The sequence below is a fragment of the Cygnus olor genome, chromosome 29 (genome assembly GCF_009769625.2).
Source record: "Cygnus olor isolate bCygOlo1 chromosome 29, bCygOlo1.pri.v2, whole genome shotgun sequence".
Taxonomy (NCBI): Eukaryota; Metazoa; Chordata; class Aves; order Anseriformes; family Anatidae; genus Cygnus; species Cygnus olor.
This window is the reverse complement of record NC_049197.1, coordinates 247,664-272,985: the sequence shown is the minus strand read 5'-3', so window position 1 is coordinate 272,985 and position 25,322 is coordinate 247,664. Positions and strand designations below refer to the sequence as shown.

The following is a 25,322-nucleotide window of genomic DNA, read 5'->3' as shown; positions in this document are numbered from 1 at the left end:
CCCCCTTTCCTCATTTCAGCATCCCTTTATGCAAGGAGGGAGGAACAGAGAACCCTTGAGGACGTGGGGATTGGACCTGTCCTGTTCTAATTCTCTGCCCAGGTCGCTCGGAAGAGCCCGTGCTTCCTATCCCTTGGCTGCACATGTGGCAGAGGCAAAGGGAGGCACGGAACAAAGCCAGGTCTGAGCGCCGGGATACGGCGCCAGGTGTGTCCTGTCCCCCTTCCCTGGCCCTTCCCTTCGAGTTCAGCAGGTTGACAGAGGGTGGGAAGGCTGCCAGGCACACCCAGTTCGGAAGGCAGTAAAACGATCCCTCTTTTGCCCTCGAGCCAAGCCCAGCTCTTCTAACGGATAAAAGGAGAAGCGAGTCAGGAGAGCTCACTTGCCTCCCTGGTCTCCAGTACAGCTTTCCTGAGCTTTTGAAGGGTGGGGGATACTGAAGGCACCCTCTGAGCAGCCATGTCCGGTCTGTGAGTTTCAGCTCTCGCTCTGTGGCAGTCCCAGGGGTCAGCCAAATGCGGGTCAGCACCGTCTCCTCCACCCGTGGAGGAGTGGGTGCCGGCTTTGGCAGCTCCAGCCTCTACAACCTCGGCTCCACCAACAAGCGGATCTCCCTTGGAGGTGGCAGCTCCTACAGCGTTCGGTCTGGATATGGCTACGGTGGCATGGGATTTGGTGGGGAGTCCCCGGGGGCATTCAGGAGGTCACCATTAACCAGAGCCTCCTGACACCCCTCAACCTGGAGATCGACCCCAATATCCAGCGGGTGCGGAAGGAGGAGAAGGAGCAGATCAAGACACTCAACAACAGGTTCGCCTCCTTCATCGACAAGGTGAGGTGTCGGAAAGACTGAGCGCTCTGGGGATGCTGCTTAAAGTAGGCCTTACCCAAAGCTCGCTTAGCTCGTGGTGGGGGGTTCACAAAATGGCTTGGGGGTCACATCTTCAGCACCATGGTGTGATTTGCCTGTTACAATCCAATAACTTACTAAAGCCCTGCTTTCATTGCTGTCAGCAATGGATTTTGCCCTGCTTAGGCCAGCTTTATGCCTCCTTTACATGGCCCATAAAATGGATGCAGGCTTTAAAGATCAATCTGCACCCGAGCCAATCTGCACACCACCAAATTCAGGGAGGAGGGGGCCTCCTGGAGAGGAGCTGACTCAGTGGAACAGACCTTGATGGGCTTACTGTGTTTGTTTGAACTGCCCTGTACCCCTGCAGCTTTGCTATCTCCCACCAATTGATTGTATGTCCCGTGTTGTAAAGTTCGGCTCAGGCATCCTCAAAATGTTAGGAATCCAGACCTGGAGTTTGGTAATTGGCTGACTTTGAGGTTTCTGGACGGCTTCTTTCATGTGTCAGGCAAGCAGAATCTGCTTATCTTTAATTCAAACAAAGCCGTAATGTCATAAGGCAAGCCCCAGAGCAGCAATGCTCCCTCTGGTTTTTATCACCCTTCATAATTCAGGTGCTTCCTGTGAGCATTGTGAATTCTTCAGATACCATCCACAGCCCATCCTCACCCCAAGATCCAAACTCAGCATTGTCAGCTCTCCCCTTCCTCATGCTTTTACAAATGACCTCTTGGTTGCCTTTCAGGTCCGGTTCCTGGAGCAGCAAAACAAAATGCTGGAGACCAAATGGAGCCTTCTCCAGGACCAAAAGACTGCCCGGAGTAACATCGCTCCCATGTTTGAGGCATACATCACAACCTGAGACGTCAGCTGGATGGGTTTGTTGAATGACAAAGGGCGCTTGGAGGGTGAACTGAAGAACATGCAGGATCTTGTTGAGGATTTCAAGGCCAAGTAATGTATAATTTAACCTTCTAACGGTACAGTTGAAATTGACAACAGCTAACAGGTTGTTGGGAGATTGACAGAGGTGTCCCAGTTTTTCTGCTAGGGAGGGAGTTTTGTATTGTTTTGTTTCAACCATGAGCTAGGTGTCTAGTCCAGGAAAGCTGCCTGGATTGCTTGGTGTCCCTGGCACCTTGTTCCCACATGGCCTCAGTGGCTCCATCCTCTTGACTCTGCCTGGAGCCTCCTCAGGGATGGCTTCATACTTTTGGGTTGGACAGGCTTGTTTGGGTCTGTAGGAACCCCATCAGAGCTCTGCAGTTTGGCAGGCAGTAGGTGAACTACTGCTTGTTCTGTAGGGAGGTAATGGAGCAGTGACTTGCAATTTTTAAGCAATTTTTCTGTCCAAATGCTGTCTGGGAGGAGTCCCATGAAGAAAGTAGCCTTTGTCCCAGCCTGTGCCCAACCCAGCTATACAGGGGAATGCCTTTTTAAAAAAAAAAAAAAAAAAAGAAAGAAAGAAAAGAGGGAGCTGGCAAACTGGATCAAGCAGGAACTGAAAAAGCATACAGATCTGATAATCCCCAGGGTGTGTTTAGGGAAAGTCAATACCCAGTAATTCCCAAGGAGGTGCATGGGAATTACGTTTTCCCCCAGCCCTGCTCAGTTACTTCTGTTCTGTGCTCATCCACAGTTGCACCTTGCTTCTCCACAAGGCAACAGCAAGGAGCTGGTTTGTACCCAGAGATGTTGTAGCCCTGAATTTAATTGTGTGTCACATGAATATAAGGTGCACAGGTGCATATTCATCCTTCCAGCTTGGGGGTCCCTGCTGGGAAGCTAACCCTGTAGGGGAAGGGGAGCAGGAGTTAGGAGTGTAAGATGCTAGTGCTGCAACAGGAGCGAGGACTTAGTAACTGAAGTTCATAACCTGCTCCTCCCCGTTATATGAAGAAAATTTCAACTTCTAAGTCAAAATACCTAAAACGTAACTAGCCCTGTATGTATCTATCACCTCATTTTCCTACATCCAATTTACAGAGCAATTCACCATTTGTGTTCTGGGGTAGGGGCGGAGATTTATATGCACGAGGTTCCAGGGGATGAGATTCGGTCCCTTATTTGCCCACTGCCCTGACTAAGGGTGTGGTTCAAAGTAAGCAGGGGTAGGAATGGGCTGGATCCGTGCTGTCTGGCTCGGTGCAGGGGCGCGCCAAGGTGTGATAGGGTGCTGGGCTTCCTTGGGAGTTAGTGGAGAACCTTGAATGATTTGTTGGTGATTCATTGACCAGCTTAGTGGAGTTTGCCCTGGAAATGGAACTCGACAAACCATCCTAGAAAAATTCAGGTGGTAGGGTTTTTTCTGTTTTGTTTTAAACCAATTTCTGATCATCTCTGCTGGAGGCTAGGCTCTGATTCTCTTCCATTTGCACTGCAGGCTGTGCACACACAACACATGCATGTAACGACCATGCCATATATTAGTTTGCAATAGCAACGGATGCAGTTCATTGACCTTGAAAGGGATAACGCTCGTTTATACCAGTGTGGATGGGCAGGCTTCCAGTGCAGAGCAGAAGGGGAGTTACATAAAGACTCTCAAAACTGAAATAGCTCACGCTTTGGAAGGCAAATTACAGTGTTAGCCATACAATGACTGTGTAAATAAACAGAGCAGTGTTCTTACTTTGCCAACAGCAACTCCAAAACAGCTGGTGAAAGCGGTTCCTGCTCTGTTCCTTTGGATGGCTTAGAGAATCCATACAGCAGGTTCTTGCTGTTTGGTTCAGCAGGTTGGCTGTATGCAGAATGCTGAAAAGCAGGCTCTGAGATCCAGGCTTGCAAGTGGTACAAGTCAGTGGAGCATGGCTTATATCTGCTGAGGATCTAGCTGATTACAGGTGAAGCCAAACACCTAAAGAAGTGATGGTGCCGGTATTGGAAGTTTGTGGGGCTTTAAAGCATAGCCACTCCGTGCAGTACAAGAATAATTGCACTTAGGTCTTACACGTGATCGACACCTGCAGCATATTCTCAGGTGTCTGGAATAAGGAAGTGCAGAGTGAATGTAGCTTTAAAAACCTCTTCATCAGCACGGAGGAATTTGTTCATCTGCTTGCATCTCTTCTGCATTTGTATGTGCTCTGTCAATGGTCAAGTGAAAAAAACTGAGAGCCTCAGGACACAGACTACAACCCCACAGGCAGGACAATCGCTGGGCTGTCTGTGAGTGAGAATAATGAGCAGAAATCTATCTTCCTAAGCATAGTGAATTTTAATGAATGTGGGAGAACTTGGTGAGAAATTCTTTCCAGCTTAGCAGTAACGGTGCTGGGGACCACAGCAGTTTTCAGGCATCAGCTTATTCAAACAGTACCATAAAGCTGTGGCAGACAGCTGGCACCGCCTGTGCGAAAAATACACGTGCCTCAGTGGTGCAGCAAACCTCTGCCCATGGTTGGCTTGCTTGGGGTAGTCATAGACTGATGAGGTGGTTCACAAATGGGGAGAGAGAGGAAAGGAATTGGGGTAATGCTTCACTGTGACCCAGGCTCTAACTTAACAACAATCCCGTTTCTTCTGGCAGATACGAAGATGAAATCAACAAGCGCACAGCAGCAGAGAATGAGTTTGTGGTGCTCAAGAAGGTGCGTGCCATGGGTATTAGCTGGGCCCGATCAATATGTTTGCAGCCCTTCTCCCTGTCTTGTCCCACAATCACTTTTGCTACGGCTCTGCCTGGAGACCCACAGGTGAAGAACTGTAGATCTCATTTCTGCCTCAGTGTGGGCACCAAGGTCCCTATAGGAACCTAGGAAGGAGTGCCAGATTTTTCCGATCTCACGAATGATGGCTGTATCTTTGGGGATGTGATGTCTTTTCCTAAGGCCTCTATTCTTTTAAAATTCCCAAAGTCAGAGGGATCCTGAGGCTTTCACAGTCTGTGTTGTCCAAACTGACAGTGGGCACATGGCTGCTATTGAAGGCACCAAAGGTTGGGTGGACTTAGTCATCAAAGCTACAGCAATCTCAGAGGATTATCACTCTTTTTTAAGGATGTGGATGCCGCCTACATGAACAAAGTGGAGCTGGAGGCCAAGGTGGATGCACTGACGGATGAGATTAACTTCCTGAGATCTCTTTATGAAGCGGTAAGGTCCCTTCTGCTTCTTGTGGGTGCTGCAATATAGTACCGCAAGTAGGTGAAGAACTGTGGATGGTGACTGGGAAAATTATTATGCTGTTTCTAGAGATGAGAATGGTGATGGAGAGATTGAGTCTTCCCTTCCCTAAGCAAAAACAAGTCTGCAAGTACAGGTTCTGTGAATTCTCACAGTAGTTTTTCCCTGTCTGTGATGTGAGATGGATTTATTGCAAAGGATGGCTGGGACATATATCTTTTTGAATGCAGTTAGTATGAAAACAAGAAAAACAATGCATTATACCCAATGCTGTAGTGCTGGTGTGTGTTTATGTGTTTCTGTGCTGTCTGAGAGAGAGAGAGAGGAAAGCTCCTTGTCCCAGGTCTCCTTATCTTCTGATACCTTCTATTTACAAGATACGACACTGATGCAACTATGCACATTGCACCCTTGTGTGATATGGTGGAAGTAGGGCCCTGCTTTGTGGTGAAGCTGATGCTCAAACTTCTCAGACTAGCATTTCATGCTGAGGTCTTATCTCAGGAAAGTAGTAAACTAACCTTGCTCTTAAGCTGTAGGTGATAAGCAGAGGCATTTCTGCTGCTGTTTGTTACTTTGTGCTTTTCAGGTTGATGTGATTCAGTCAATTTACTTTTAATTAGTGATCGTTTTGACGAATTTTATCTGCCTCCTTTTCCTTTCCTTCTGATATTCTCTCTTTAATTGGCTACCAAAGAGAGGCCCTTAAAAGTCAGTGATTAATAGTATGTTTTTAATGCAACTGCCAGGAACTTCGTGAGCTGCAGTCCCAGATCTCTGACACATCTGTGGTGCTGTCCATGGATAACAGTCGAAACCTGGACCTGGACAGCATCATTGCAGAGGTCAAAGCACAATATGAGGATATTGCCAACAGGAGTCGGGCAGAGGCTGAGTCCTGGTACCAGAGCAAGGTGAGTTATGGGAGAGATAAGGGCAGTAACAGCTTCTGTTACTACATCTTCCTGGTTGTGATGACTGGGGGGAGATGTAGTAACATCTAACGGGCTGCCTGCCTGACTCCATCCTTTCTTGTGCTGCTGTTTTGTGTCACAGTATGAGGCACTGCAGGTCACTGCTGGGAAACACGGAGATGACCTGCGCAACACGAAGAATGAGATCTCAGAGATAAACCGCATGATCCAGAGGCTGCAGGGTGAAATTGAAAATGCGAAGGCCCAGGTGAGGAGCTGCCTTTGTTTTCCTGCTGCAGAGCAGCGGATTTAGCAGCAACAGGCTTACCGGGAGCAGGGCTTGTAACACAGCATCTGCTAGAAACAGTTTGCAGATAGTTGCAACGATCGCACTGAAAGATGTCAGTTCTGCAGGAGGGAGAAACTGTGTCATGAGCTAAGTAATGCTGAGAGGGAGCTGAACTATAGGGGAGAATAAGTCTGCAAAGGGACCCGTGAGCACAGGAGGGGAGTGATGCAGAGCCCTTTCCAAAGGGTAAGGCTGAATGTAGCAACCCTCCCAGCCACGCACAGTCCTTGTGCCTTCTCGCTGCTGGGATCTTTGTCCACTCCCTTTCTGCAGTAGGGAACACCATGTTTGGGCACACAAAAGAATTTTTCAGCTGTATAGGAGTTCTGTTTGCTTTCTCCAGGGGTGGGTTATCACTTTATCAAAACGCCTGGTGAAAGCCAGACCAGTGAGTGGTTCAAACCATGTTCGGGGCTGAATACAGGCTGCAAATAACCAGAGTGCATAAGCTGGAGATAAGCCATTGTGATTCATCCATTTGTGTTTATTTGGTTTCAGGGCAGGGATGTTTCAGCACACATTTACAAGTAAAGAGCTGACCCAGTGCAGCTCTCTTAATAATGAATGAGAGTGTAAAGCACATGTTCATTGTGAGCCCTTCCTGCCAAACATGGAGCTTTCTGGAGGTACAAGGGGCACTGCTGAGGGCGCATTAGGCTGCCAGCTTGATGTGGCCCCACAGGGATGCTTTTGGGGTATGTGTGTTGTTTGTTAACTGCAGGTCCTGCTCGAGTCCATGCTTGCCTCACATCAAAGCTTGCTGGAGACCAACTGGCTGTGAACAAGCTCTGGGGCATAACAGGAGAGAAAATCTGAGTTTGCATTAACCCCAAGTGTTGTGCAATTGTGTGCAGTGTGGGTGGGCTGAGAAAGCGAGGGTCACCTGAAAGTCTTATGAAAATGTAGCTAGTGGAGAGAGAAACAGGTCAGATGAATTGCCTTTTAGAAGAACATTTATTGGAACAAGGTGAGCTTCCTTTGCAGGCTGATCTCCCTCCAGTGCCCCGCAAAAATGTGTAGGCATGAATTTCTTTGGGTCTAATTTGAACAGATGGCTCCAGTGCTCTTACAGTCACAGAGGTGGGCGGGTGTGTAGGTGTCAGAAGTCCATGGGTGGTAGTGTCCTACCAAGGAGACAGGATGTCCACCGACATGCTCTTTGTCACTGCAGCGTGCCAAGCTGGAGGCTGCCATTGCTGAAGCTGAGGAGCGTGGTGAGATGGCTGTCAGAGATGCCAAGGCAAAGCTGGAGGAGCTTGAGGCAGCTCTGCAGAAGGCGAAGCAGGACATGGCCCGGCAGCTGCGCGAGTACCAGGAGCTGATGAACGTCAAGCTGGCCCTGGACATCGAGATCGCGACCTACAGGAAGCTGCTGGAGGGAGAAGAGAGCAGGTGGGTGCAGTCCGTGGATTTTACGTGATGAAGAGTCCAGCCCTTTGTATCATGATGACAACATGAGAGTCCAATTCCAGTTTCTGGAAGGAGATATGGAAGAGAAAACCTTGCATTTTAAACTGATTTTTGGTCCTGATAGTATTCTGGCTTGCCAAATTGGCAAGCTGTAGGGAAAAATTAATACTTTTGGTGAAAACATACAAAGAAATAAGACTCGTTTTCCATTGTACATTTGATGCTATGGCAGAAAATTTCCAAGTGGTTTAAATCCCCATGGAATTAGGAGAGAGCTTTTGTGCTCTTTCTGTCCCCCCCAGGTGATAACAGAGCTTGTAAATGTAGGGCCAGAACAAAGCGCTGGATGGCACACTTATCTTGTCTGAATTATTTACAACAGCAGTAATAACTCATTGCCATTGTCTTCATCCTCAGCGCTGAGGCCCTGGGGGAACACTGAGTAATGCAGAGTCTAACCCATCCTCTTCCTTTTTGCCTTTGTGTTTTTCTGCTCCAACAGGTTGGCTGGTGATGGAGTTGGCAGCGTCAATATCTGTGAGTTGATTTTATGACTTGTAATAGTTACACATAGCCATATGCCTATAGAAAGTGCAGGGGGGACCAGCTGGGGCTGCATGCAGGAGCATGGTAGTGCCCTGCCTTAATTTCTGCAACCAAGTTAACCCCTTCTTAAATGGGAGCCCACCAGGACAGAATTTGATAGTGGCAGATTTCAGCTTTAACTCATCTGCATAGCTGGTGAATGTGCCCACGGCCTCCCTGGTGCACCAAGAGATGAGCTGAATGTGTTTATGATCTGGGCTTCCCCGTGCTACAAGAGGTCTTGAGCCAGCCTTTGCATGCCTCTAGTTTAGCACAGAGCTAAATGCTATGGCCAGACTGCAGCAAGGAAGCTGTATCCTCAGCCTCATGTTTTGCAGAAAGTCATAGAAAATTTTCATCTGCTTGCTGAAATTTAAAGATGCCCTTTGCATGAGGGTGCCAAAGTGGGTTTGGGGTTCTCTCATACTGACGTTTGGTTTGCTTCTCTCTGTGCTTCAGCTGTGGTCAGCTCCAGCGGTGGAGGTGGCTACGGCAGCTCCAGTGGATTTCTGGGAGGAGGAGTCAGAGGAGGCCTTAGCCTGGGAGCAGGCATGGGCAGTGGGGCGCTCGGCTTCTCCTCTGGGGGTGCTACCAAATCCTACACTGTCACCACAACCTCGTCCACCAGAAGCTTCAGGAAGTAACCACAGGAACGGAAATCGGCGGTTTCCCACTACACGGGAGGAGGGAAAACATAGAAAAGTTGTGTTGCCTTTTATAGGACAAATTGGCTGCAAAATTTCTGCAGTGATGAATGAATTGGAATAAGATATACCAGAGTACCTGACCCTGCCACATCACGCCTAAGGCTTGAACCTGCACTGTTGAACTCAGCAGGAACCATTCCACTGAGAGCAAGTTCAAGCCTGTAGGGTGAAATTTATCCAGGGAAGCAGGCAGGGTAATGCTTTTTGTTACTTGTGTGCATGGTACCCCCCTGCTCAGGGCTGGATTTCACCCTTTGAAGGGCAAAGCAATCATTTGAGCAGCAAGCTTTTCCACATTTCTGCTGTGGTTTACAAAAGAGACCAGAAGATTATCTCCCTCTGAATATGATTTGGAAGACTTTATTCCCTTGGGCTCCTCAGAAAATGCCAACCCTTGTTGAGATTTCAGCCTGGGATTGTTTTCTTAAAATATACCAGGAAGAAAACAGTTGAAACTGTTTTGGGTTTCTCCTTATATTTTGGCGTAATTGGCTCAGAAATGGAATTCAGCAATTCTTATCTGAATGAAGCTAATTTCTTACCGAAGGCAATGCAGACATTAACTTTCAGCCTTCATGTAACAAAATAACTCATAAACGAGCTCCCCTACACATTTCATCTCCCTAAAAGAAACCCAGAGCTTAAGGGGTATGAAATTGCTTGAAACTTATAATTAGCACACTAAAATGGGGGATAATACTCCCCATTCTTGGGTGCCTCTGTTTACTACCCGATATTTCAAAGCAAAACTAGTGATATGTGGTGTCTCTACTACAGCTAGGGAAAAAACGTTTTGTTGATGTATCATTACAATGACTATTTGTTCCTGCCAAAATGTGTCTTCAACATAAACGTGCCAGATAAATAGGTTGTTACTTCAGTAGGAAGAATTTTTAAATAAATAAGTCAAAGAAACTGTTGTATTGCATGCTCTGCCATGTCCTAGCAGCGTATCTTTGGTTGACATTTTATGCCTTTGTGGTCTGGGAGTTTGTCATGAGGTCGTTAATAAAGTTTCCCTATTGCATGCTTCTTCAGTCCCAGCTGAGTTCCTCCTGTGTGCTGCCCTGGATGCTCAGGAGCTTGGATAAACCTCCAATGTTCTCACCTTCCTCCTGTCTCCAGAGCCTGCTCCTAGCCATGTCCCTTGGAGCAGCGCCACACTGTGGTCGGGATCAGCATTTAGGGTTTGTTGCCTGCTAGCTTTCACTCCTGGGTAAATTTCATTTGTCTGCGTTGCACCGAGTCCGGGCGTTAGGATGATGGGACTGGTTTTGTTCGAGCAGTTGGGCCCTGCTCCGAGCTGAGCCTAGCTGGGACCGTGCTCTTCCTGAGCACCATGTGCTCAGTGGAGAGGAGCTAAACATTGGAAGAGATGCTTCACTTGCAGGCAGCCAAAGCTCGGAGAAGTGAATCTGGATGTGATTGCTGCCTGAGGTCAACTCCTTCCTGCTCTGCTCCTTTTGGGCAGCATGGGTGAGAAGCGGTCACCCCAGGGTGGCTTGTGCTTACCCCCACCCCTCTTGCAGGGCCACTGTGCAGATGTGGGGCGAGCGCTTGTTGTAGCTGCTGTTGCTGAAGGTATCACCCCAGTGGGAAGAGGACCAGGCAGAGATTTTGTAGTCACTGGGAAAAACTGTTTCCTCCAGTGTGAGGATGGCTGTGAGACTGCTAAGGCCTGTAGGATGCTTTGCCTGGGACAGACCCGGGCACTACCCCTGCCCCAGTGCCCAGCACAGCTCTGCACCTTGTGCGGTGCTCAGCCTGCGTCTGGTTTTACTACACACGTGGCACTAAGAGCAGGGAGGGAGGAATCCGGTGTGCCCAGCAGAGCCGTGCTATCAGCAGCCCAGCACACCCAGCTCACGGCTTTCGTGTTGCAGCAAAAAAAAGCAAAAGAAAATAAAATCCCCTGAAGTTAATTGAAACAAAGAGCTCAAAGAAAGATGTTGCCCTGATGTTTTTGGCAGGAGATGACACTGTGTGCTGCCTTTTGCAAGGCTCTGTGATACTTAGTGGGGAATCGAGGGTCTCTCTCAGCATTACAGGAGATTAGCAGGGCTCCATCTCTGTTGCAGAACGACATCTGCTGCACAGTAGTGCTGGGGGAAAGGGCATCTGCACGCTCAAGGAAATGCGGTGAAGTGTGAGTTTGTGGAGATGGATGCACATTGTGCTTTTTGCTCGTTCTGTGGGTCTGGCCTTGGCTCAGTCTGGGGTCGAAAGAGGAGCTGGTCCAAATTTAATCCCTTATTCAGAGGGGATGCTGGCATGCCGCGAGTTAGTGCAAAACCTGGTGTCTCCTGAGTCTCTTGTTGGATTCAGAAGAAATAATTCTGCTTGAGAAGCAGCTTTGCAACAAGTGAGGTTTTCTGCACTTCCAGAAGGAGATAGAGGTGACCCATGAACTGCTGGCACCCCCCCACGGCAGAGCCCTCTGCCAAGGAGCCAGTAGCAGCGCTGCCGCTGCCAGGCTGAGCAACACATGACCCACAAAGAAGGACTTTTTTGGCCTCGCTGTTTTGCAGCAGTGATTAAGAAGGATAATGAGCACCTGAAATGTGCATAAAATCATGCACAAAGGGCGTTCCTGTCGGTGTGGGGCTGTGAGGTTGGGAACGTGCCTGGTCCGGATGTTGGAGTGGCCCCAGCAAGCTGCTGTGGTTCACAGAGGTGCTGTGAATCGGGGCTCGGGGAACTCAGGAAAAGCTAAAGTTTGTTTAACTTTGCAAATAGATGAGTCAAGGCAAAGATGGGGCCCAACAGAGTGCAAAAGACAACTGCAGAGGGCAAAAGTCCTCCTCAAATGAGCGAGTCCTCCTACCATCGAGGTGCCATTTCAGGGCATTCTGCTCGTGCCCTGGGGTAGGGTACAGCCAAGACTTCCCTCCTCGCCTGCTTTCCCTGCTGTTGTGATTAGGGCAGGTAATGCAACACGATCAAGGATCACATCTGCCTTTTTATACTCGGCTGTGTGATTTCCACAGTACAGCTCTGTAGCTGAAACACCTCAAAGCCCTTTGCAGTGATTGTTCTGTCTGTTAAACATCTGGGAGTTAGACTCGATAATCCTTACGGGTCCCTTCCAACTCGGGATATTTTATGATTCTGTGATTAAAAGCTCTGCCCTGCTGCAAGCACATTAACAGCTGGGGAGATTGCTCCATGCATGCGCTTTACTCACTGATCTGAAAGATGCCCAGCTAATTTCATGTGGGCAGTCAGTTGTAGTTTCTCTTTCCAGTTGTACAACAGCATCTGCCAGCTTTCTGAGCTCACAAAAGCAGTGAAATGGCTTTTTTCCTTCTTACAGTGTTGCTGGTTTCTGTGCAGTTATAACGCCCAGCTATCTCTGCTATAGCTGAGAGTGCTTCAGCCTCTGTCTCTTGCTCTCTGCAGGGCAAAATGCATAATATTTAAATATATTTACGATATTTAAGCATACTTTATCCTTTTTTTATCTAATACTTTATGCAAATGCTCCTTTGAGTGCTTCTGCCACCTCTGCTTGCTCTCAGCCTCTGCATTTCTCCCCTCCTAGTGAGCTGCCCTGATGTTCCCTCTTCAGTTCAGAGGCCCAGCTGAACGCCGTGTTTCCCCCATCCGGGGGTTTCCTTCGGGGCTGTGTTGCAGGACACAGCCTCCCACCGTCCGCCTAACCCCTGCAGTGCTGCTGCACCACCGGGATGTGATTGTGGATGTGTCGCTGCAATAACGGGACTGAGATCGTCAGTGATGCGGTCTGTCCACAGGTGTCGGGGGTTTTACAGAGGAGGTAAGTTCTGTTATTGTCTTTATGGAAACTGAAGCAGGGGGAGGGTGAGGATTTGGATGCAACAGGGCTTGGGAAGAAGTCTGCGGGTGGTGGGGAGCTTTCTCAAGTTCCCCAGCATTTAAGCTGTATTTGCTTCCTATTTTCCATCAGCTTTTCAGCAACTACAAAAGCTAAAACCCTGCTCTGAGGTTGATTGAAATTTTTACCTCGTGTTTAAAGGGAATTAAATGGCACAAAATCATTATGGGCTGGGCTGAGTCTGTAGCTCCACCAGGCATGGAGGGGCGAGGTGGGGGCTCTCATCCCGGGGAGACTTTGGTGCACCTGGGAAGCCTCGTTGGATTGACTGGGAGGCTAAATGGCTTAATGAGGTTATAAAGGTCAACCCCCCACACAGCAGCGAGGCTAAGAGGCTTTCCAGGCTCTCCCTGGAGGTGGTGGGGGCTCTGTGCTCTAGCACTGTAGCATCTGCAGCCTGGGGAGATGTATGTAGTGTGGCCTGGGAGCTGTTTCTGCTCAGCTTGGGGGTTGCTGCAATGATGCTGTGCGCTGATGGAGAGCTGAGCAGGGCCTGGACTGCTCCCAGGAGGAGAGGGAGGACAAGGAGGTGTAAAACCACCCAGCAGCTGCTGGTGTCCAGCTTTGAAGTGTTCCTGGGTACCTCGGGGCAATCAGTGATGGGTTTAAGGGGATTTAGGAACCGATAGTAGTAATGAAAAGTTTTCAATTAGCTTTATACAAACTGCTAGAGCGTCTTTGCTTAGTCAGTGCCCTCTAAACGGTGGTGTTTTTGTTTTATTTTCACCTGGGGAGTTCCTGGGAGGAAAATTGCTTGGTGCTCCACCCTGCCTTAATGAAGACATCTAACCCAGGAAGCGCCCGTGTCTTGTGCCTTGCTGGTAGCCAGCTGGGTCGTAAACACTCAGCATTGGGTGGAATGGCTCCTGCTCCTTGCATGTGGGCACAGGGAAGAAGAGAGCTCTGCCTTTCTCTCAGTGGTGCTTTGGAGAGAGGTTTCTAAGCCTCCTCCCTGCGTAGCTGCAGCTGTGCGTGGAGAATTGACGCATTGAGGGTTACGGGAGAGCAGCGATGTGCAGTCCCTGGATTTGGAAGGAAGGAGGGTTTTACCAGAGGACGGAGGGCTTGACCTCTGTCTGCTTGAGACCCTTCTAAGTTTTGACATTTCATAGAGTTATAGAATGGCTCGGGTTGGAAGGGACCTCAAGGATCATCTGGTTCCAATCCCCCTGCCCTAGGTAGGGATGCCACCCACTAAATTAGGTTGCCCAGGGCCTCATCCAGCCTGGCCTTGAACACCTCCAGGGATGGGGCATCCACAGCCTCTCTGGGCAACGTGTTCCAGTGCCTCACCTCCCTCTGAGTGAAGAATTTCCTCCTAACCTCTAATCTAAATCTCCCCTTTTTTAGTTTAAAACCATTCCCCCTTGTCCTGTCATTATCTGATTGAGCAGAGTTGCTCCCAGTCCTTTTCATAAGCCTCCTTTAAGTACTGAGAAGCTGCAAGGAGGTCACCCCGGAGCCTCCTCTTCTGGAGGCTGAATAGCCCCAGCTCTCTCAGCCTTACTTCATAGGAGAGGTGCTCCAGCCCTCTGATCATCTTCACGGCCCTCCTCTGGACCCATGCTAACAGATCAACATCCTTCACTTGAGAACTTGGAGTAGAGACAAAACTAACCCTTCTTCTCCCCAAAAAGAAGCAGTCACGTGCTGGTTGTTGCTATGTCAATTTATTGGAGATGCGAGACTAAAACTAGGATAAAAGCCATTAACGAGCATTGCTGACTAAATGCATGGTATTAGAAATAATTCACTGCATCCTCTTTCTTTCCCAAATCTAAAACGGGGTAAATATACTTAACACAGGCAGTTTCCTTTGCTACGTATTGAAAGATTGGAAAGGTGATTGAAACTGGTCTGATGTGTTTGAGACTGGGTCTGAATCCCACGATCAAGATCACAGAGGAGGGCCAGACCTTGTGATGGATCAGCCCCTTTCATACCTGGTAGCGGACTCTGGTGCCCAGGCCCTTCAGTTAAGATGGTATTTATGGCATCAGATGAGCCATACCATTTAGAAAAACAGAAGGAAAAGGAAAGTTGAGGATTAGTTTCAAAATATGTAATGTGAGTATGAAGCAAACTGCCTCCAAACAGCAGCAGCCACTGAAATCTATCCTCTGGGGCAAATGTTCAGTGGGATTGGTACAATGTGTAGGGAACATGCAAGCCAGGCAGTTTTGGGTGAGTTCTGCTGATGCCAGGGGTGTATCTGTAAGCTAAAAGGCCAGCTGATATAACTAGGTTGATCTAGGGTGGGAGCTGCTAAAACAAGTGAATAAAGCTGAGTAAAGCCCTAATGAAAATGCTCATAGGTAGAAGCTGTCCTGTCTCACACTTCATTTTGATCCTGGAATCTGTGGGAAGACCAGGGAACTACCCCAAAGGCATCGTGTTTGAACTGCGTAATGGGAATGATTCCTGAGCACAGAAAAGCCCTCTTTGCCTTTTGTATCATGCATAGAAAATGGGTGTGCGGGGTGGGGGAGCTGGGTGCACGTGCTCCGGCACTGGCCGGCTCTTGCCGTGCATGTCGCTTTGTTTCCAGCCTTGCCATTCATCTGCAGCTCTTTACATGTTGCTCTTGGCTGACTTGGTCATGGACACGAGCTTCACGTGGGAGCTCCTCGTGCTCCCACTCCGAACAGCTTCACCGCAGCCCGCCACTGCACCACAGACCCCTGCACTGCGGCTCGCGCTGCCGTTCCTGCACGAGCTTCTCTTGGCAGACACTTGGGTGCTGGCAAAACTGGGTTCTGGGCTGTAGGCGAGACCTCCCTGGGAATGGCAGACAGCTGCAAAAGGCAAAGCAAAACTGAATTTCAGCCTAGGGGATTCCTGGAGGAAAGGCAGAAGTTGAATGCTCCAACTTACAGATGTTGACGGGGAGGCCTTCTTCTGCACGAAGCCTGTAGAGAGTGGGAAAAGGTTATCCATTATTGACCTGTCTTCAGATGCAAAGCCCTGTTAGCCTCACCTGTGAGCCTGACCCTCCTTATCCTCTCCTGCGGTGCGGAGGCAGCAGGACTCTCTGTGCACCAGTGGAGGTGCGGTAGGACTGATGGGAAGAGCTGCACTGGGGCTGCGAGGCTGACTTGCAGCACGGCAGCTATGAAATAGCAAAATAGCTCTGACCATTGCTTTTTTTTTCTTTTCCCCTTTTGACACATGGGTCTAAAGAAGCTTGTCCAGCCCTGCTGGTGTCTGTCACTCACCTGCTCTCCTCTCCCTCCAGCAGCTTCCTGTAGGTCGTGATCTCGATGTCCAGGGCCAGCTTGACGTTCATCAGCTCCTGGTACTCGCGCAGCTGCCGGGCCAGGTCTGCCTTGGTTTGCTGCAGAGCTATCTCCAGCTCAGAGAGTTTGCACTTTGCATCCTTGATGGATGTTTCCCCACACTGCTCAGCATTGGCCACGGCAGTTTCCAGTTTGCAGCGCTGCAAGGAGCGAGACACGGTCAGTCTTCAATGTCTCTTGGTATTTTCAAACATCATGCATTATCTAGAGGTGTATTTAAAGTCTGGTTGTGCATTCAGCCCAGCAGTAAGATGGACATGCAGTCCTCCCCAGCAGAGGCTTGAGGGAGCTGGATGTGCAGTTTCAATGCTTCCTTGTGCTGCTCGCAGGGGATGGGATGCTGTAACCGTAGCTGCCTTCAGGCAGTGCCTGAGTTGGGCTTTAATGCAGCCCCAGCCAGAACAGTGAAGTCCTGGCTACTGAGCATCCTTTGCAGGGTGTTACAGCACCATTTAATTTTGTGCCAGGAGCCTACTTGGAACAGCAATTCGTCATCACTAAGCTCTGCCCTGGTGAAACAAACAGACCTGGGTGTGCTCACCTGGTCCTTGGCACTCCTGACTTCTCCGTTCATTTTCTGGATTATCCGTGTCAGCTCAGTTATTTCTTTTTTCGTCTCTCGCAGGCTATCAGCATTTCTGCCTGCAGTGACTCGGAGCTCCTCAAACTAAAAAAGTCCCAAAGACATTGTTGTGTGTCTCAGAAAACACATACTTTGAGTTAAATCAGAGCATATTAGGAGCCTGGGGGCGTTTCTCTGGTTTTTAAGAGAGAAATTGCATCCGAACCCTCCCTCTGGCAGTTTTTCTCACCTTGCTTTTGTACCAGGCTTCTGCTTCTGCCCGGCTCCTGCAGGCAGTGTCCTCGTACTGAGCCTTGACATCAGCAATGATGCTGTCCAGGTTGAGATCTCGGCTGTTGTCCATCTGTACAACCACCTGAGTATCTGAGATCTGAGTCTGCAGCTGGTGGGTTTCCTGGTGGTGACAGTGAGATGCTGGTTCTGCTGTGCTCCCAGTCCAGCCCCTCACTGGTGTGTCATGCACATCATGCAACTTGCACCCCCTTTGTGGTGACAAAGCAGAGATGAATTTCTGGGTCTCCCCGTTCACTGCGAGGAATGACCTCTGCCCTGCGTTACCCTTTCTTCCCCTTTCTGATGGGACAAACAGCTTCAAGATTGGACTGTGAAATGCAAGCAATGGCTTCTTGGCAAACAACGGCAGCGGTAGGGAGGCTTCTTACCTCTTCGTAGAGCATTCTCAGAAAGTCAGCCTCTTCTTTCAGGCTTTCCACCTTGGCCTCCAGCTCTGCTTTGTTTAAGAAAAAACAGTCCGCGTCCTGAAGTTGTGTTGGGGAGAGAAGAAGGAAGTTCGTTAGTGAGAGCAGACTCAGGGCTACCCTTGGGGTAAGGGACCATGGTGCCGGTACCATGACGGTGCGCCAGCTCCCAATTACACAGTTGCTGCTGATTTGAGTTCAAGCAAACCTGAGCACCAGCTCCTGTTTGTACTTGTTTTGTGTGCTGTTTTTGGGAAATAAATCCCTGCGTGCATCCCAAAGACCCAAACCTGGGGAGGAAGGTTCAAATGGCCCCTTGCTCACCTTCTTCAGGGCAATAAACTCTTTCTCATCGCAGATCCGCTGGCTGCATTCATCTTCATACCTGCGTGGGAAAATGGGAGATTGAGTTCAGTGCAATTACATCCTTGTTTGGGATTCTGCAGGCCTTATTTCAAGAAATGAAACTCCTCCTATTTTTTTAAACTTTTCCCTAGATGATTTGGGATGCTTTGTTCTTGTTTCGTAGCCCATGGGAAAGCAAACGTTTTCAGAGAGGTTTCAGTGTTTTTACAGATTTGCAGCAGAACTGTTTTGGTTCAACTTCTGCACCAGAAAATGGTTGCTTAACTATTCTACATGTTAATTCCTTGAATTAGGAAAGAGACAGAGAACCTGGAAGAGACACATTCTGTTTTCCTCCATCTCCATAAACTGGGACTTTGTTTTATATACTAGGATGCTGTCAGATCTCTCCGCCTACCTACAGGTTCTCTGGGAACTATGTACTATCATGAAAAGTTCATGATCTCTGCCTGCTTATGAACCTAGAATAACATTTTGAGCCTTACACTCACATTTCTGTTTTTCACTTACATTTTCTTGTTGGTTTCCAAAGCCTCTTGCGCTGCTTTCAGCTCTGTTTCTAACAGGACTCGGTTGCACCCCAGTGCTTCCAACTGCTTCCTTGAGTTACCAATATAAGCCTCAAGCATGGGCATGATGATATTCCTGCATTGTTTTTGACCCTGCAGAAAGCTCCACTTGGTCTCCAGCACCTCATTCTGTTGCTCCAGTAATCGAACCTGAATCCCAGAAAGCAAAATAGGAAATGAGATGAGGGTTAAGTGCTTGCGAGAGCCAGTGTCCACGCAACAGCCATGAAATGCATGGTCCTGCTCCTGGTACGCTTGAATGCAGTGTTTCCTGCTCCAATGTTCTTTTGTGCATATGCTTTTTCTGGGTAACTGATGTGGAGATGCACAAAAACCTAAATGCTTCCAGAAAGGGAAAATTTGCAACGGATTAGGAAAATGTGGAGGCAAATGGGAAGGAATTGGAAGGCTGATGAAGCCATTCTCAGCTTGTTCCCTCCCTGCAGTCAGGCCTAGAGATCAGATCAACAGTGCCAGTACATCAAAGCTTCCCTGATGGCGGTAAGACTATATGGCTTGTTGAATGCCTTGGTGTTCAACTTTGAAAGTTGCCCTCAATGTCTATAAAGAGTTGTGTTACAAAGATTTCTTGCCCGTTACATGCTAGACACTTCCCTTGGACCGTTGCGCCTGCAAACTGGAGCTGGGGAGGGTTTCTCTGCTCACCTTGTCAATGAAAGAAGCAAATTTGTTGTTGAGGGTCTTGATCTGCTCCTTCTCTTGATACTTCACTGTTTGCATGTTGGGATCAAATTCCAATTTGAGTGGCTGCAGCAGTTGCTCATTAATGGTGATGGGTGTGATGGAGCGCGGCCTGGAGACTCCACTGACCTTGTAGCCAAAGCCAGCACCTCGGTAGCCAAATCCCACGCTGGCTGCACCAAAGCCATATCCACATCTTGGAGGAGGACATCTTCCAACAGCTATCCTGGGTCTGGAGGATGCCGCGCCGTTGAGACTCCTGGTGCTGAAGTAACCTAGCCCGCGGGGGTCCGCGCCACCACCCCAGTGCCACGAGGCACTGCTGAAGCCACGTCGAGGCCGGGGCAGAGTGGTGGAGGACGAGCTGAAATTCCGAGCGGTGTGGCCAGAGTTGATGCCGTAGGAGCGGCAGGACATGGTCACTGGTGGGAGAGGGATGGGTGCAGGCGATGTGCTGGCAGCAGATTCCCAGGTGCAGTTCCCTCTGACCGCAGCAGAGCACCTTCTTCCTTTTATTTGGGCGGAAAATGGGGCGAGGCTACATGAAACTTCCACAAAATGTTTACGATGCAATGAGTTTGAGCTACTTAGCATACGTTGTGCTTACCAGCAGAGAAAGCAGCATATTTGCCCCATCGAGGTCTGAAGAGTGGTGTTAAGTCAGAGGGGCCATATTTAGGTCTTGTGTAAGAGCAGTAGAAAGCAGGCAAGTTCTGCTGGATGTTTCCTGGAGGTGTAAAAATTCCGCCTTCGCCTTTTTATAGGTTTAAAATGTACCTTTCAAAATGTAAAGTGCTTCCCTGTCAAAGGAGATATTTACATTTTGCTGGTACCTCAGCTTGCAGGTAAGAGCTTTGAAGGAGAATGTGATTCAACCAGATGTTTACTAAATAATATCAGTAATAAATTTGAATTCATTGAGAATTAATGAACAAAATCTTGCAGGCAGGTTAGTGGTAAACAACTGTGTTTTGTTGGGTTTGCCTATAAAAAGGTAACGCAATGCCAGACAAAGATCTTTGGGACGAACTGTATTTCTCAGAAGAGGTGACTTTCCTGCGTGTTGCTGCAAATCATCCAACATGGTGATTTATTGGGGGGGGGGGATTGTTGATCAGTTGAAACTGAGACCTGTGTTTGGAACGTGGTAGCTTTAGCAGATGCTCTTGTTGGCCAAATCCTCAGCAACCCGACCTCTCCTCCCCTCGTTGCTCAGCTTTGAGGTTGGGTTCCCACCTGCTTTGGGGCAGGGCCAGGCTTGGTCCTTTGCCTCCTACGTTGGGCGAGCGCCCTCATTGTGGCGTCAGGGCTCAGATTCTTCCTGGTTTTGCTGCTCACACGCGTGTGCATCGTGTCCAAGGCCTTGGAAGGACGGGGATAGCGTCAGGGCCGGCGTCACCGTGTGGGAGGGCGGCGTGTTTGGTAGGGGCAGGGTGGAAGTTTCAAACGAATGGTTTAGTTTTGTTTACTGCATTTTTCCCCTTCCCTATTCAGTGGTTGGTTGCAATTGCAAGCCAAAATTACTATCCTTGCTGGACAGCTCGACTCCAGAGCCCAGAGAGGTCTTTACAAGGATGGTGCATGAGGAGATCTAGAGGGAATCTTACGATTCTAGGCTGTCCTCAATCCTCCTGTGCCAGACCTCGTTGCTCCTGTTTGGATTGCCAGTTTGGACTGTGGATGTATTTAATGGCTCCGTGGTGGCATCTCTTCTCTCTCCATTGTCTGAATACCACTTTTTCCCTCATCCCAGGAAACACTTTCTCATTTTAGTGAGACAAGTAGCACTGAATGCAACTTAGAGCACTTTTGGTCAGAAATCTGAGGACAGGGGTTGTGGGAGGGCTGGCCTCACAGGCTGCCCATCCCAAAAGGAGAGAGGGGCACTGGATAAAGTTACAGATTCTCCAGTACAAAAGGAAAAAGCAATTGAAATGTTGTTGAATTTACTCAAAAACAAGAACAAAACAACAACAAACCCAAGATGTTTTGAGCTAGCTCAATTAAACCAAGTAGTGCAAATTGGCTTGAGCAGGTTTAGAATTAGATGTTTGGGTGATTCCCTGGGGAAACAAATCTACAGGTTTTTGTCTTCTCTTTCTTCCTGTTTTTTATGGGATTAGGTCAGGGATATGATGTTATCATCCTTATTCACACAAGGTCTTGAGGGCAAAGCTGAGTGCCTGAGTGCTTTGGGAGCTTTTGACTTTGCAAGGCATTTGGGCCCATAAAGGCTGCAAAGTACTTTGGAAAGTGTCACCTCCAGGGACATTGGGTCTCAGGGGGGTTTGCTGCAATTACAGAGATGGTGGCAGCTCTTCAAGCAGACTGTGAAAGGTGGTGGTGGACTGGTGGACTTAGGTGCATTACTGTTTCTTCCTTGTAAGCCTCTTGCAGGGCTGTGCCAGCACCCACCTGCTCTCCTTGCCCTCCAGCAGCTTCCTGTAGGTCGCGATCTCAATGCCCAGGGCCAGCTTGACGTTCATCAGCTCCTGGTACTCGCACAGCTGCCGGGCTGTGCCCTGCTTTGCCTTCTGCAGCACTGCCTCCAGCTCGGATAGTTTGCATTCTGTATCCTTGAAGGCCACTTTCCCCTGCTCCTCAGCTTCAGCAATGGCTCCTTCCAGTTTGCATCTCTGCAGGTAGGAGATTTTCATTATTACAACTTACTTGCATGTGCCTTGAATAGTTCAGAGATGTTGAATCTGCCTGTGCATTCATCCACCTGCACTTTGTCATATTTTCAGACTCTATAGACAAACCTCCAACTCTAGGACAATTCTCTCTGGCTTGTGTGTTGTCTTCTTGCTGCAGGTCCATACAGATGGTAGTTCAATTATTAGTAGCAGTAATAGACTGTTTTGTTCTGTACTCTGTATTATCAGCAAGTCTGAGAGTCAAGCAGCTGACATGTATTTCATCAAAACTGGGTTAATTACTCCCTTTCTCTAGCGGAGGAGTTTTGGAAATCCACAGCCTGGGAATTGTGATTGGCACATTATTGTCCCTGAGTCATCCTTACCTGGGCTTTGGTGTTTTCACATTCTCCAGTTAGTCTCTGAATCACCCAATTCGGCTCCATAATTTCATTTTTTGAGTTACGCAAGCTGTTGTCATGTTTGCCGGTGGCTTCTCTCAGTTCCTCATACTGAGGAGAGAGAAAATGCAATGAAAATAAATACCAGAGTAGGGAGATGAGTCAGAGATGAAACTGCTATGTGATTCTGGGACCGCGGTCCCGGATCTTGAGCTTTAAGGCCAAAACTTTTGTCACTGGTGGACACAAATGACTCATTTACCCAGTAGCAACTCTGTGTGTGAAGGCGTTAGCAGACGATGTATCACACATTAGGAAACATAGCAGGTGGCTAAGAAAACAAACAGACCTTTAAAAATCCCGTTCAACCCAAATTAGGAAATCTGAAGAAGCATGGCTCTTAGCAGAAGTGGGGCATAAATACTTCTGTGAGTGTCCATCACAACTTGCCTTGCTGTATGACCAGGACTCTGTGTCAGCCCAGCTCCTTTTGGCAATGTCCATGTATTGATCTTTGGCATCATCATTGATGTTACCCATGTCCAGGCCTCGGCTGTTGTCCATTTGCACAATAACAGAGGTATCTGGAATGGCACAACCTGAGCAGTGTCCTAGGGGCAACAGGAGGATTACCAATTGTCTGCACCACAAGTGCTTTCCCAGTATATTTCCATGGAACGGATACAAGATGTCTACTCTGTGTACCCTGACTTGAGGCTCACTGAAGAAACCCAAAGAAGGATTTTCTGCTTTAAGCTCTCTGTTCTCTGCCTCTGCCATCAAGTTGAAACAGATTCCTTAGGATTTTGCCCAATGCAACAGTAATGCCTTTGAAATCCGGAGTGTTAGTTTGAAACATGAAACACCAAAAATCTCCCTGAACTTAAGTGATGGGTTGTGGGAGCCGAACTCCGTGATCCTCCTCAAGAGACATGAGGTGGAGGAAAAGGAAAAAGTAAAGCCGTTACTGCTTGGAAGAGGGACTCCACCTTGGCTTCCAGCTCAACTTTGTTCATGTAGGCACAATCCATGTCCTGAAGCACGTCAGAGAAGGTTTTATGAATTGAAAGAGCATTCTCTTTAATGCCAGCATGCAATGGCATTACAAACTCCTAGTGCTGTTCTTTTCAAGGACATAAGTTTTACCATGTTATTAAATTGATTGCTTCTCTCATCGTCATAGGCACAAGATAAAAAATGCTAGACAGAGAAGAAAAGGAAAGGTCTTGACCAGCTGGGGTATACAAACATCCCAGAAGACCATGCTGAACTGGAACTGACTCACTTAAGGTGGGATTCAACTCTTCTAATTGAATCTTCGCAAAAGTTGGCCTTTAGGTCCCTCTAGAGTCTCTGGAGAGGGAGAGGCAGTCTCTCACCTGCTGTCTTTCCAGCAATATTGGCTGCTGTTCATACCAAAAGCCTGGAAGAAGAGTTTGAGTTGGTCTGAAATGCTCTTACCTTTTTGAGCATAACAAACTCATTCCCTGCACACGTTTGCCTATTAGTTTCCTCTTCATACTTTCAAGGGGAAGAAAACCAATAGTTTTGCTCCTGGTTATTCAGCCTAAGCAAGAATATGGATCTAATCCTCCTCCACCACCTCCAAATGCTCAACCTCCCCATGGAAACCAACTGTTGACACAAGTCATAGTTTTGCAGACTAGTGACTTGAGCTGCTTTTAAACGCACGTCTATTGTTCGGTTATAGGCTGTGTTTCTAATTTGAATGGGAGGGAATCCTTGATCCCATAAAAACTGCATTTGCAAACCTCTTTTTTTATAGTAAGCATGAAAGAGAGAAGCTTAACCAATCATTTGATGCGTGCAGGGCACTAGGAGTACAAAAAGGAGCACTGCTTTGTTTTACATCAGGGGAAAAGAAGAATTTGAGTTGAACTCTTGGGAATGTCGTAGGTATCTAAAGACGGGCCAACTCAGTTTGCTATTACACCAACCTTTAGCCAGAGTTGCTCCTTTTTTGAACCTAATTCTATAATTTACGCTTCTATTTCTATCCTTTGACCTCTGTGATTTTGTTAGCCTCAAGAACAATCTTTTAATTCCCTTGGGACAGGAGATGGACCTGTGCTAGGGTTCTGCTGGCCTGTGACTACAAGGGGAAAGTAGCTGCAGCAAAGATGGGTGTGAGAGCAGGAGAGAGCCATGGATGAAAAAATTTCCAGCTCAGACCTTTGTACCAGCCAGGGAAAACCAAAGACAAAGGCTGAATACATAGAGATGGTGGTGGAGTGATCCCGCCAAGAGAAGTGTCCTATGTACGGATTAGCCTACAGCAGAACTGTGTTTGGCTACTGCTTTCTTGTGAATTTGCTTGGCAAATCCCTGTGAATATAATTTTGGAATATACATATATTAGCAAAGGAGGTGGGTGCAGTGCAGAGTGATGAGGACAAAAGAAAAGCATGCAAGTCTCTTCTATAAAATGAAATAGGGTATTTTCAGTCCCATCTTCCCCGAAATATTGAAGGGCTGTGTGCCATGGGTGGGAACCTTCTTAATTCTTTTGCCTCTAGTAGGATAACAGTGAGGGCTTAGCCCTGAATTTCTCAGCCTTTTCTAAAGGTGCGTTTGCTTTTATCTGATTTTCTTGGCATTCATCATGGCCTGAGAACATGTTCTGCTCCATGGAGAGGATCAGAGAGAAGTTCATGCATGCAAGCCTGAAAGCTGGCCTGCCTTATTTAGCTGGGCAACATTTTAGGGTAAAGCTGTGTGGGAGTTGTATGTGCTAAGCACTCCTTGGGTGTCAGCCTAAAAGGGGTTGAGAGAGCTCAGCATCTCTCATGATTGGGCCCTGGATGCAGGAGAACAGCTGCTGTATGTGATAGTTGGCATCTACCAGGAAATGGAAGAAGTGATGTTGGCTTCTTTTCTTGCTTTCTCTCTCAGGTTTTTAATTACAGACCTGAGCTCAGAACCACTAGCTTGTCAGAGCCAGCCCAGCTTCGATCTGCTGACCCAACAGAAACCTCAGCTCCAGAGCATCGCACTGTCCTGGGATAGCATTCTCATTTAGCCCATGGCCTGGCAACTCTTTTGGCCATTCCAGAGAGGGGTTGGAGCTAAATCCCTCCTGTTTTCCATGCAGGGCACTAGGAATGAGCAGCAGGAGCTCTGCATTGCCTGTGTTTTGCAGGTCAGTGTAGCTGGGCAAAGGCACAGCTCTGGCTGTGGGAGCACGCAGCGATGCTAACACACAGCACAAGCTGCAGGTGTGGAACCAGCCTTTCCAGAAGTTTAGCTCGT

General features: G+C 48.2%; 3 protein-coding genes across 3 annotated transcripts; 1 reads left to right on the top strand and 2 right to left on the bottom strand.

The window, feature by feature from the left end:
• The first annotated feature begins 366 nt into the window (after positions 1-366).
• On the top strand, positions 367-9,980 carry LOC121061218 (keratin, type II cytoskeletal cochleal-like). Its single transcript, XM_040539774.1, is given in 10 exon segments — positions 367-684; positions 687-832; positions 1,602-1,810; positions 4,389-4,449; positions 4,858-4,953; positions 5,733-5,897; positions 6,040-6,165; positions 7,418-7,638; positions 8,159-8,193; positions 8,701-9,980. Coding segments are annotated over 10 exon segments (1,413 nt in total). The 5' UTR covers positions 367-515; the 3' UTR covers positions 8,886-9,980.
• Positions 9,981-14,452: 4,472 nt separating this feature from the next.
• On the bottom strand, positions 14,453-19,573 carry LOC121061210 (keratin, type II cytoskeletal cochleal-like). Its single transcript, XM_040539757.1, has 9 exons — positions 18,980-19,573; positions 18,255-18,463; positions 17,703-17,763; positions 17,343-17,438; positions 16,910-17,074; positions 16,639-16,764; positions 16,017-16,237; positions 15,676-15,710; positions 14,453-15,596 (listed from the first exon to the last, which is right to left on the bottom strand). Exons 1-9 carry the CDS (start codon positions 19,430-19,432, stop codon positions 15,373-15,375), a joined length of 1,590 nt encoding a protein of 529 aa, XP_040395691.1. The 5' UTR covers positions 19,433-19,573; the 3' UTR covers positions 14,453-15,372.
• A 1,772-nt stretch (positions 19,574-21,345) lies between these two features.
• On the bottom strand, positions 21,346-22,616 carry LOC121061036 (keratin, type II cytoskeletal cochleal-like). The gene is made up of 3 exons (XM_040539325.1): positions 22,503-22,616; positions 22,038-22,163; positions 21,346-21,651 (listed from the first exon to the last, which is right to left on the bottom strand). The coding sequence occupies exons 1-3, from the start codon at positions 22,614-22,616 to the stop codon at positions 21,382-21,384; spliced, it is 510 nt and encodes a 169-aa protein (XP_040395259.1). The 3' UTR covers positions 21,346-21,381.
• Positions 22,617-25,322: the final 2,706 nt, after the last annotated feature.